The sequence below is a fragment of the Coregonus lavaretus genome (genome assembly GCF_964263955.1).
Source record: "Coregonus lavaretus genome assembly, chromosome: 4".
Classification (NCBI taxonomy): Eukaryota; Metazoa; Chordata; class Actinopteri; order Salmoniformes; family Salmonidae; genus Coregonus; species Coregonus lavaretus.
This window is the reverse complement of record NC_139991.1, coordinates 12,622,963-12,636,030: the sequence shown is the minus strand read 5'-3', so window position 1 is coordinate 12,636,030 and position 13,068 is coordinate 12,622,963. Positions and strand designations below refer to the sequence as shown.

Sequence of the window (13,068 nt, the reverse complement as noted above, 5' to 3'; positions counted from 1 at the left end):
GGTCTTGGCCATAGTGGAGTTTGGAGTGTGACTGTTTGAGGTTGTGGACAGGTGTCTTTTATACTGATAACAAGTTCAAACAGGTGCCATTAATACAGGTAACGAGTGGAGGACAGAGGAGCCTCTTAAAGAAGAAGTTACAGGTCTGTGAGAGCCAGAAATCTTGCTTGTTTGTAGGTGACCAAATACCTATTTTCCACCATAATTTGCTAATAAATTCATTAAAAATCCTACAATGTGATTTTCTGGATTTTTTTTCCTCCATTTGTCTGTCATAGTTGACGTGTACCTATGATGAAAATTACAGGCCTCACTCATCTTTTTAAGTGGGAGAACTTGCACAATTGGTGGCTGACTAAATACTTTTTTTCCCCACTGTATATCGCTCTCTGATAAAAAATAAAAAAACTATGTGGTAATAATAGCCATCTTTAGCATAACAACTGTGACGTTTCAGACAGATGAATGGCTTCAGGTGTGCCATGGCCACAGTCAAAGACATAATGTGAACCATAGTTGGCTCATTACCATCAATTCAATTAAGATAATACCTTCAAAATACACACAAAAAATTGGACTGGGAGCAGCCGTTACGCGAGTTCAAGCAGTTATGAAACTATTTCCATAAAAAATAGAATGGCCAACATCCTTTTTATTCGTTTTATCATCATTATTATTGTTTTCATTACTATGACTGGAGTTAATAGAAAGCATTACCTCAGGCAGTCAATTCCTGTCTGTCCCTCTCATCCCTGGGACAAGCAGCAGACAATCACACACTCTAATCTGAGTTAAATTACACTCTATTCTCATCTCCTCCCAGCATGCCCTTGACCAACCAGACGTTACACTGAATCCCACATTATACAGTGGGGGAAAAAAGTATTTAGTCAGCCACCAATTGTGCAAGTTCTCCCACTTAAAAAGATGAGAGAGGCCTGTAATTTTCATCATAGGTACACGTCAACTATGACAGACAAAATGAGAAAAAAAAAATCAGAAAATCACATTGTAGGATTTTTAATGAATTTATTTGCAAATTATGGTGGAAAATAAGTATTTGGTCAATAACAAAAGTTTCTCAATACTTTGTTATATACCCTTTGTTGGCAATGACACAGGTCAAACATTTTCTGTAAGTCTTCACAAGGTTTTCACACACTGTTGCTGGTATTTTGGCCCATTCCTCAATGCAGATCTCCTCTAGAGCAGTGATGTTTTGGGGCTGTCGCTGGGCAACACAGACTTTGAACTCCCTCCAAAGATTTTCTATGGGGTTGAGATCTGGAGACTGGCTAGGCCACTCCAGGACCTTGAAATGCTTCTTACGAAGCCACTCCTTCGTTGCCCGGGCGGTGTGTTTGGGATCATTGTCATGCTGAAAGACCCAGCCACGTTTCATCTTCAATGCCCTTGCTGATGGAAGGAGGTTTTCACTCAAAATCTCACGATACATGGCCCCATTCATTCTTTCCTTTTCACGGATCAGTCGTCCAGGTCCCTTTGCAGAAAAACAGCCCCAAAGCATGATGTTTCCACCCCCATGCTTCACAGTAGGTATGGTGTTCTTTGGATGCAACTCAGCATTCTTTGTCCTCCAAACACGACGAGTTGAGTTTTTACCAAAAAGTTCTATTTTGGTTTCATCTGACCATATGACATTCTCCCAATCCTCTTCTGGATCATCCAAATGCACTCTAGCAAACTTCAGATGGGCCTGGACATGTACTGGCTTAAGAAGGGGGACACGTCTGGCACTGCAGGATTTGAGTCCCTGGCGGCGTAGTGTGTTACTGATGGTAGGCTTTGTTACTTTGGTCCCAGCTCTCTGCAGGCCATTCACTAGGTCCCCCTGTGTGGTTCTGGGATTTTTGCTCACCGTTCTTGTGATCATTTTGACCCCACGGGGTGAGATCTTGCGTGGAGCCCCAGATCGAAGGAGATTATCAGTGGTCTTGTATGTCTTCCATTTCCTAATAATTGCTCCCACAGTTGATTTCTTCAAACCAAGCTGCTTACCTATTGCAGATTCAGTCTTCCCAGCCTGGTGCAGGTCTACAATTTTGTTTCTGGTGTCCTTTGACAGCTCTTTGGTCTTGGCCATAGTGGAGTTTGGAGTGTGACTGTTTGAGGTTGTGGACAGGTGTCTTTTATACTGATAACAAGTTCAAACAGGTGCCATTAATACAGGTAACAAGTGGAGGACAGAGGAGCCTCTTAAAGAAGAAGTTACAGGTCTGTGAGAGCCAGAAATCTTGCTTGTTTGTAGGTGACCAAATACTTATTTTCCACCATAATTTGCAAATAAATTCATTAAAAATCCTACAATGTGATTTTCTGGATTTTTTTTTCTCAATTTCTCTGTCATAGTTGACGTGTACCTATGATGAAAATTACAGGCCTCTCTCATCTTTTTAAGTGGGAGAACTTGCACAATTGGTGGCTGACTAAATACTTTTTTCCCCCACTGTAACCTTCCTTGAGTAAAAATAGTAGAGGTGCACTCACTTGTCGTGGAGCATATATTCAGTGTTTTCTGGAGATATCTGTCCAGTCACAGGGTGTCGGAACGACGTGTTCATCTGGTTATGGCTGAGAGCGTCAGAGAGAGAGGGAGAACAGAGAGGGAAGAGAGGGAAGGAGGGAAAACAACAGCAAAGGAGAAAATACAATTAGTATCCCGTCATTAATCATATTTCTGCTTGAACGCTCCACTATTATGTGCACTGATGTGTTGGTCGCTGGCTGCTGGTTGGGCATTCTACAAGACTACACCAAGTTTCTAGACTTCCAATGACTTTCACAGCCAAGTGTAGAATGTGCGGTAGTGCTGAAGGCCGGCCAAGGCAGGAACTCATATTATTTCACACAAAGTGTAAGTCTCAGCACTCTCCTCTACCAGCTTGCCAGGCTTTATTGATTTCAATTACAAGGGGTCAATCATCGCTTTAAATAGGGCATTAAAGCATCCCTGTATCGTTGGATAAAATAAGAGACAGGGGGGCAGCGCTGGTGGTAGAAATAATGAAAAAGAACACAATGACGTGATTTGCTCTAAACCGTCCGCATCAATTATTGACTTTTTACACACTTTGGATGGCAGTTGCGTAGCAGACGTGCCCCCCGGACAGTAAGAGAGAGTAATTCCATGAACAGGTCTCTGCTTCATTCAACATTAGCTTTAGGAGCAGTGGAGCAGACAGGATTCCATACGTTTCAATTTAGGGTTATCCAGGTCCAGAACATGCACAGATGGAAACTTCTGACCCAGACTGACCTGGTCTTGAATCACTCTGAGGACTTCTGACCCAGACTGGCCTGCTCTTTATTTACTCTGAGGACTTCTGACCCAGATTGAACTGTCTTTATTTACTCTGAGGACTTCTGACCCAGACTGACCTGCTCTTTATTTACTCTGAGGACTTCTGACCCAGACTGACCTGCTCTTTATTTACTCTGAGGACTTCTGACCCAGACTGACCTGTCTTTATTTACTCTGAGGACTTCTGGGTCAGACTGTGTGAATGTGACCGCTGTATGTGAGTGTAGTGTTTCTCACTGTGCTACTGTATAGTGCAGATCCCCCCGTGCAGGTCAGAGGCTCCCAGAGTAGGTCAGGTGAGCTGTGCTAGCTAGCCTATTGGTGTGTCTGTGTGCCCTCCAGATAGACCATGATAACACACCCTAGGCTTCCTGTTCTCACGCTACACTGTCACATTCAACAGCCAATGAGAAATACTACGCCAATCCAGTCGCTATGGAAACAGTCATCACAATAAGGATGACAACACAACCAGGGCAATGATGTGGGCCAATTTATTGGTGCATTGACTGTCCAATCAGTCTAGCAGAAATAGGTAAAAATCACATATGTAATTCAGTCCAGATGACTGCTGATGTCTTAATTGAATTAGCCTTTACCTCTAATGAAATATTTCATGCTTCCGTACGCTGTTACATGAGGCCATTTTTGCTTTGAGACTGTTTCAATCTCTCTCGCAAAGTTACGTTATTGTGATGTTTCTGTTTTATGTAAACACTGGCAAACAATGATGCAAATGACCAAGATTTGAGGTAATAGACAACAGCTGACTGTACTCTCAATAACAAAATTGTGAACACAACATCCTCATACAATCTATAATCACAACAGAATATGCATTCCGTAAATGTCTTAGTTCTATATATAACTTCTATACAACTGTAGTGATTCATTGAGTGTTCCTCTATCTCATCCTGGCATCCAGCACCACAGCCCTCTCTGAACTCTTTACTCAGGTGTGGCCACTGAGAAGACAGGCCCATTTGTCCGGCCACTGGACAGATATGAAGTGGTAAGGTCCTCCCAGAGCAGAGCAGAGCTATCGCACTCCTGCTGCTGTAGACTGGACTGTACCGCACAAGACTGAAAGGCAGCCTGCTGTGGACTGTACTAGCCTGAGAGGCAGCCTGCTCTGGACTAGACCGTATCAGCCTGAGAGGCAGCCTGCTCTGGACTGGACTGTACCAGCCTGAGATGCAGCCTGCTCTGGACTGGACTGTACCAGCCTGAGAGGCAGCCTGCTCTGGACTGGACTGTACCAGCCTGAGATGCAGTCTGCAGCGGCAGCATCACACTTGCTCAGTAGGCATCCTAATGTTTACAGTGTGCATGGTAATACAATGAGTAAACAGACTGGTGTCAGCAGCATATGGCAAACACCTCCTGAAGGACAACTACAGCCTTTACCAACTGAGGAGGCATAGTGTTATACCAACCCTGTTAGTATTACTGCAGCGTCATGCAGCAAAGTAAAGGAAATAAATCTGATTCTTTGGAGAGATTTATGGGTTGACATTTTTCAAATGTTCGCAGGAAGCTGTGGTTGAGCATCAGAGACATTTCTGCACACACACAAACACAAAAACGCACACAAAGCAACATGCACAAAAACACATAACAACCCACACAAACACAGAACAACACACACACAAACACAACAACACAGCGCTCTACTCTGTTTGGTCCTGGCCTGGGCTGTTTTCCAGTAACAGTATGTAGTGTGTTGAACTGCACAAGGCCCATGCAGTAGTACCCTACCCTCCACTGTTAATTAGGAACCTGCATTCTTTGGACCTTTTGTTTCAGCCACATTACTTCTGAACTACTTGCCATGGAATTCACTGCATTCCTACTTAGTGAACAAACGGTTCAGGCAGCACAGTGGCCCTGTTTGTTTTGCCATGCCACATAGTGTAGTATTCTGGGAAAAGACCTGGTTGCAGACCCACTTCAGTAAAACGCATGAGCTGACGCACACCCAAAAATGTTTGTAGTGGTGCTGACTAACGAAGAGTAAACTGTATAAAAAGGAAGAAAGACTATATAAGCTCTATATAAGCTCCCAACAATTGAATGGGTAAACCTAATAACCAACATTTCGGCAACGTAGTGCCTTCTTGCAGACCCAATTCTGACATCCTGAATGAAAAATTAATTCCGGTTGCAGATGAGCATGCTATTTGTCTTAATTTACAGAATCAAATCAAAGTTTATTGCAGGGTAGAGTACCGGGTGGTACAGTGACTAAGGTTCAGGGCAGGGTACTCGGTGGAGGCCTGCTAGTGGTGACTGTTTAACAGTCTGATGGCCTTGTTTCTCAGTCTCTCGGTTCCAGCTTTGATGCACCTGTACTGTCTCCTCCTTCTAGATGGTAGAAGGGTGAACAGGCCGTGGCTCGGGTGGCTGAGGTACTTGATGATCTTCATGGTCTTCCTGTGACACCGGGTAATGGGAGACATCCTGGAGGGCAGGCAGTGTGCCCCCGGTGATGAGTTGGGCTGACCACACCACCCTCTGGAGAGCCCTGGGGTTGCGGAAGGTGCAAATGCCATACCAGGAGGTGATATAGCCCCGCACGATGCTCTCAATTGTGCATCTGTAGAAGTTTGTGAGGGTCTTAGGGGCCAAGCCCTGTTGTACCTTCTTCACCACGCTGTCTGTGTGAAGGGACCATATCAGGTTGTCACTGATGTGCACGCCGAGGAACTTGAAGCTTTTGACCCTCTCCACTGTGGCCTCGTCGATGTAGATGGGGGTGTGCTCTCTATGCTGTCTCCTGTAGTCCACAATCAGCTCCTTCGTTTTGTTGACATTGAGGGAGAGATTATTTTCCTGGCACCACTCCGCTAGGGCTCTGAACTCCTCCCTGTAGGCGGTCTCATCGTTGTTGGTAATCAGGCCTACTACTTTTGTGTTGTTAGCAAACTTGATGGTTGAGTTGGAGACATGCGTGGCCACACAGTCATGTGTGAACAGGGAGTACTGGAGGGGGCTGACACCCTAGTGGGGCCCCCGTGTTGAGGATCAGCGTAGCAGAGTTGTTGTTGCCTAACTTCACAACTTGGGGTTTGCCTGTCAGGAAGTCCAGGGCCAGTTGCACATGGAGGGGTTCAGACCCAGAGCCCTAAGCTTAGTGATGAGCTTAGAGGGCACTATGGTGTTGAAGGCTGAGCTGTAGTCGATGAACAGCATTCTTACATAGGTATTTCTCTTGTCCAGGTGTGATAGGGCAGTGTGCAGTACAATGGCGATTGCATCGTCCGTGGATCTGTTAGGGCGATATGCAAATTGTAGTGGGTCTAGGGTGTCGGGTAAGGTGGAGGTGATATGGTCCATAACTAGCCTCTCAATGCACTTCATGATAACAGAAGTGAGTGCTACGGGGCGATAGTAATTGAGTTTAGTTACCTTCGCTTTCTTGGGTACAGGAACAATGGTGGACATTTTGAAGCAAGTGCGGACAATACGCTTATATGATTTGCTCATGTAGGCCACAGAGAACAAGAGCACACAGTTCTCGTCAGTGTCGGGGGCCCGCTTTGGCGGCTCTGTGTTGTTTTCCTCAAAGTGAGCGATGAAAGTGTTTAGCTTGTCTGGCAGCGAGGTGTCGTGTCCATGACGTGGCTGACTTTCCCTTTATAATCCGTGATTGTCTGGAGTCCCTGCCACATAAGTCTCGTGTCTGAGCCGTTAAATTGCAACTCCACCTTTCCCTGTACTGTCGTTTTGCCTCTTTGATTGCCTTTACGGAGGTCATAGCTAGTCTGTTTGTACATGTCCATGTTCCCAGTCACCTAGCCATGGTTAAATGCGCTTTCAGTTTTGTGCGAATGCTGCAATCTATCCACGGTTTTTGGTTTGGATAAGTTCTAATTGTCACAGTGGGAACAACATCCTCTATGCACTTCCTGGTGAGCCCAGTCACCGAGTCAGTGTATAGGTCGATACTATTCTCAGAGGCGACCCAGAACATTTCCCAGTTCGCGTGATCAAAACAATCTTAAAGCATAGATTTCGATTGGTCAGACCAACGTTGAACAGTCCTTATCACGGGAGCTTTCCGTTTAAGTTTCTGCCTATAGGCAGAATGGAGGCGTGATCTGATTTGCCGAAGGGAGGGCGGGGGAGGGCCTTGGAGCCATCCCGGAAGGGAGAGTAGCAATGATCCAGGGTTCGTGTTGCGCTTGTAGCACAGGAGATGTGTTGATAGAATGCCGGTAGCGTTTTCCTCAGATTTCCTTAATTAAAGTTATCTCGGGAGGTAATTTGGTCGGAATTTGATGGTGATGTATTCAAGATTGGGAGAACAAAAGGACTTGAGTTCCTGTACATTACCACAATCACACCATGAGTTGTTAATCATGAAACAAAACCCCTCCACCTTTCGCACAATGGACGGAGAACCCTGCTGGCTGAATGGATGGGGACAATATATCCGGAGATAGTCTTGATTCCGTAAAACAGAGTATTTTACAGTCCCTGATGTCTCTCTGGACAGAGATACTCGCCCTGAGCTCGTCTACTTTATTGTCCAGGGACTGAAAGTTAGCGAGTAATATACTAGGAAGCCTTTTATAACAAGGTTTATCACAAGAGAGGAAATGGAGGTGAAATGGTCATCCTAATGCCCTTCCAAATCATGCATCACTTTCAAAGACAGAACCAAATGATCAGCATCACAGCCAAACTCCATTGAGAACAAAACTAACCACTTGCACAGAAATCCTATGACCTCTATGATTGACAGGAAAAGGTCAGGGGTTATAAAAACACAAAGGCTTCCATTATCAGGGTCACACAGAGACACACATCCTCCACACACTGAGAATCACACACACACACACACATCCTCCACACACTGAGAATCACACACAGACACATCCTCCACACACTGAGAATCACACACAGACACATCCTCCACACACTGAGAATCACACACAGACACATCCTCCACACACTGAGAATCACACACACACACAAACCAAACCCACCCAACCACCCACACACACACACAGAGGGAGAGAGACACACAGAGTAACACACACTCTACACACTGACCTTCTACACACTGACAGACCCCACCTGCTGCGAGGAGCAGGCAAGGTCACGTGCTCATTAGCCAGTAATCATCATGGCTGTGATGTGATTACATGTCTCCCTGTGCTTCCTCCTCCATAACTCTTTCTCCCCATGTAGCACTCTCATGGCTCAGGCCTTATCAGCCTGGGTACCACTCAGAGTTATGACCCTTCCTAACATCCTCACTGCAACCTGTGGTTAAATCACAGGTTAGATGTTAACATCAACATTATTGTGCATTTTTATATTTGATTTATAATTACACCATGTCTTTATGAAAATTATTATACTGTTAATATCATAGTATAATAATATCACACTGATTTAAATGTCCAGAGGTATAAACCAGGGATATTTTAAGAACTAGGCTAAAGGTAATGTTGACAATGTGGAACTATACTTAAAAAATTAAAAATGTCTAGGTGTCTCAGCTGGCTTTACAAGATTGGTGTTGCAATATTATAGGAAATGCATACCTTGAATTGCTAAACATTCAGCTCACAGGAAATATTTATATTCAACAGCATGTCACTTGCATGTCACTTGGAACCGAAACACTTAAGTGGAGTTTATGTTTCCATGTGGTCCTAATAGGGAGCAGCTAGCGCGACTGACAGGTCTAATAGCAGGTCTACCAGAGTGTGGCTGTGTTTACTCTAAGGTCTAACATCCATGTAAAACCTTTCAGGCACAGCTACAAAATAAAGGAGGGAGGAGTGTCTGTTTAGACACTGTTAAAAGGATGGGAGTATTTTCCACAGAGCAGATTAAATGAAAAATGTGATTTATATCTTGGAAAAGCGTTTGAAATGTTCTATTTCATGTTGAGCAAGAAAGGTGCACTATATGGCAAAGAAGTTCAGTTGATTGGACATATTCTGCAACACACAAATACAGTTAGAGCTACAGTAACACACTATACAGAGCCTCTTCCCCCTCGCGCCTCTTCCCCCTCAGGAGGCAGAAAAGATTTGGCATGGGCCCTCAGATGCACCATTGAGAGCATCTTGACTGGCTGCATCACTGCTTGGTATGGCAACTGCTCGGCATCCGACCACAAGGCTTTACAGAGGAAAGTGCGTACGGCCCAGTACATCACTGGGGTCGAACTCTCTGCCATCCAGGACCTCTATACCAGGCGGTGTCAGAGGAAGCCCTAAAAATTGTCAAAGACTCCAGCCACCCTAGTCATAGACTGTTCTCTCTGCTACCGCATGGCAAACGGTACCGGAGCGCTAAGTCTGGGACCAAAGGGCTCCTGAACAGCTTGTACCCCCAAGCCATAAGACTGCTAAATAGTTAACCAAATAGCTACCCGGACTATCTGCATTGAACCTTTTTGCACTAACTATTTTTGACTCGATGCACACACTCACACATACACACACACTCACTCACTCACACATAACACATACACACAGGCACACATTTGCCCCTACCTAAATGTACATATCTACCTCAATTACATAGTAACCCTGCACATCGACTCGGTAATGGTACCCCGTGTATATAGCCAAGTTATCATTACTGGGTACTGGTACCCCGTGTATATAACCAAGTTATCATTACTGGGTACTGGTACCCCGTGTATATAACCAAGTTATCATTACTGGGTACTGGTACCCCGTGTATATAACCAAGTTATCATTACTGGGTACTGGTACCCCGTGTATATAACCAAGTTATCATTACTGGGTACTGGTACCCCGTGTATATAACCAAGTTATCATTACTGGGTACTGGTACCCCGTGTATATAACCAAGTTATCATTACTGGGTACTGGTACCCTGTGTATATAGCCAATTTAACATTACTCATTGTGTATTTATTCCTTTATTCCTTTTTCTATTCTATTTCTCTCTATTGTTTTTCTCTCTGCATTGTTGAGAAGGGCCAGTAAGTAAGCATTTCACTGTTAGTCTACACCTGTTGTTTACGAAGCATATGACAAATAAGAGAGCGAGCTGAATAGAGTACAACCCCAGGCTTTCATTTCAGCTGAGAGCTTTTTCTCTACTTAACACATTTTACTTTAGAGTATTTTGTCAGCTAAGGAATTTGTTCCTCACAGAGCCCAGACTGAGACACAGTTACACTCAGGGTTGACATACAGTGGGGAGAACAAGTATTTGATACACTGCCGATTTTGCAGGTTTTCCTACTTACAAAGCATGAAGAGGTCTGTAATTTTTATCATAGGTACACTTCAACTGTGAGAGACGGAATCTAAAACAAAAATCCAGAAAATCACATTGTATGATTTTTAAGTAATTCATTTGCAATTTATTGCATGACATAAGTATTTGATCACCTACCAACCAGTAAGAATTCCGGCTCTCACAGACCTGTTAGTTTTTCTTTAAGAAGCCCTCCTGTTCTCCACTCATTACCTGTATTAACTGCACCCGTTTGAACTTGTTGCCTGTATAAAAGACACCTGTCCACACACTCAATCAAACAGACTCCAACCTCTCCACAATGGCCAAGGCCAGAGAGCTGTGTAAGGACATCATGGATACAATTGTAGACCTGCACAAGGCTGGGATGGGCTACATGACAATAGGCAAGCAGCTTGGTGAGAAGGCAACAACTGTTGGCGCAATTATTAGAAAATGGAAGAAGTTTAAGATGACGGTCAATCATCCTCGGTCTGGGGCTCCATGCAAGATCTCACCTCGTGGGGCATCAATGATCATGAGGAAGGTGAGGGATCAGCACAGAACTACACGGCAGGACCTGTTCAATGACCTGAAGAGAGCTGGGACCACAGTCTCAAAGAAAACCATTAGTAACACACCATGCCGTCATGGATTAAAATACTGCAGCGCACGCAAGGTCCCCCTGCTCAAGCCAGCGCATGTCCAGGCCCGTCTGAAGTTTGCCAATGACCATCTGGATGATCCAGAGGACGAATTGGAGAAGGTCATGTGGTCTGATGAGACATAAATAGAGCTTTTTGGTCTAAACTCCACTCGCCGTGTTTGGAGGAAGAAGAAGGATGAGTACAACCCCAAGAACACCATCCCAACCATGAAGCATGGAGGTGGAAACATCATTCTTCGGGGATGCTTTTCTGCAAAGGGAACAGGACGACTGCACCGTATTGAGGGTAGGATGGATGGTGCCATGTATCGCGAGATCTTGGCCAACAACCTCCTTCCCTCAGTAAGAGCATTGAAGATGGGTCGTGGCTGGGTCTTCCAGCATGACAACGACCCGAAACACACAGCCAGGGCAACTAAGGAGTGGCTCCGTAAGAAGCATCTCAAGGTCCTGGAGTGGCCTAGCCAGTCTCCAGACCTGAACCCAATAGAAAATCTTTGGAGGGAGCTGAAAGTCCGTATTGCCCAGCGACAGCCCCGAAACCTGAAGGATCTGGAGAAGGTCTGTATGGAGGAGTGGGCCAAAATCCCTGCTGCAGTGTGTGCAAACCTGGTCAAGACCTACAGGAAACGTATGATCTCTATAATTGCAAACAAAGGTTTCTGTACCAAATATTAAGTTCTGCTTTTCTGATGTATCAAATACTTATGTCATGCAATAAAATGCAAATTAATTACTTAAAAATCATACAATGTGATTTTCTGGATTATTATATTTTTTTTTAGATTCCGTCTCTCACAGTTTAAGTGTACCTATGATCAAAATTACAGACCTCTACATGCTTTGTAAGTAGGAAAACCTGCAAAATCGGCAGTGTATCAAATACTTGTTCTCCCCACTGTAGCTCCAATCTCCCCCACCCCCACCCCCACTCCCCCTCTCCTGCTGCGCTGAACAAACGCACAACTTTGGAGTCCAAGGTTCAACCCGGCATGCCACTCCGTACCAAATTTTACAGCAAAACAACAGGCTCAGGGTAATCCCTTCTCCAATAGAGGGGCTAAGCCCAGGCTGGCAGCGTGGCACAGAGGGGCATGGGCATGGCCCAAGGTGCTTTTATAATAATAATAATAATATGCCATTTAGCAGACGCTTTTATCCAAAGCGACTTACAGTCATGCGTGCATACATGTTTTTTTTTTGTGTATGGGTGGTCCCGGGGATCGAACCCACTACCTTGGCGTTACAAGCGCCGTGCTCTACCAGCTGAGCTACAGAGGACCACAGAGGACTTTTCATCTCACCCTCACACACCAGATCCTCCGCACATCAAATACCTGCACATCAAATACCAGGAACTGCACATCAAATACCAGGAACACACTATTATCTTACAACGCCACAGTCCACTCTCTCTTGCTCGCCTCCCACTACCTTGCTTGTCACACATTCTCTCTCTCCTCCTTAACCAAAAGTGAAATTTTACTAAACACATTTCCTTGTGTAAACTCCAATCAGATGTCTCTGTTCTTTTATCTTCTACTGTATCTGTCCTATCATTCTCTCTCTCTCTTTTGTTCTCTTTGCACAAAGTGAAGGAGCAGAGCAGTCTCACCTGGTCCCAGTGGATTATCTACTTCCTCCTAGTTAGATCGGCTGGTGGTGGCAAGGGGGGAGAAGGGCTGAGGCTCTCTCATGGCAGCTAGGATCCCAGTGAGGGAGTGATGAAAGGAAGGGAACTATCTATCTCTCTCCCCTGGCTCCCACAGGAGCTGGAGCTGTCTCCTGGAGTTTCACTCACAGAGCAAACCACTATCTAACTGTACTATCTCTCTCACCCTGC

The 13,068-nt window shown here is 44.9% G+C and overlaps 1 protein-coding gene across 2 annotated transcripts in view; it reads right to left on the bottom strand.

Annotated features, from left to right (window-relative positions):
* LOC311128206 (pleckstrin homology domain-containing family A member 7-like) overlaps positions 1 to 13,068 on the bottom strand; it is a gene marked incomplete at its 5' end in the record, with an annotated part of 131,164 nt that overhangs the window by 58,623 nt on the left and 59,473 nt on the right. The window contains 2 exons of one of the 2 annotated variants that reach the window (XM_084160227.1): positions 2,509 to 2,592; positions 12,841 to 13,024. In XM_084160227.1, coding sequence (XP_084016353.1) covers positions 2,509 to 2,582 — 74 coding nt within the window. Of the gene's footprint in view, positions 1 to 2,508; positions 2,593 to 12,840; positions 13,025 to 13,068 lie in introns of those variants that run through there. The other variant, XM_084160226.1, reaches the window with a different exon arrangement.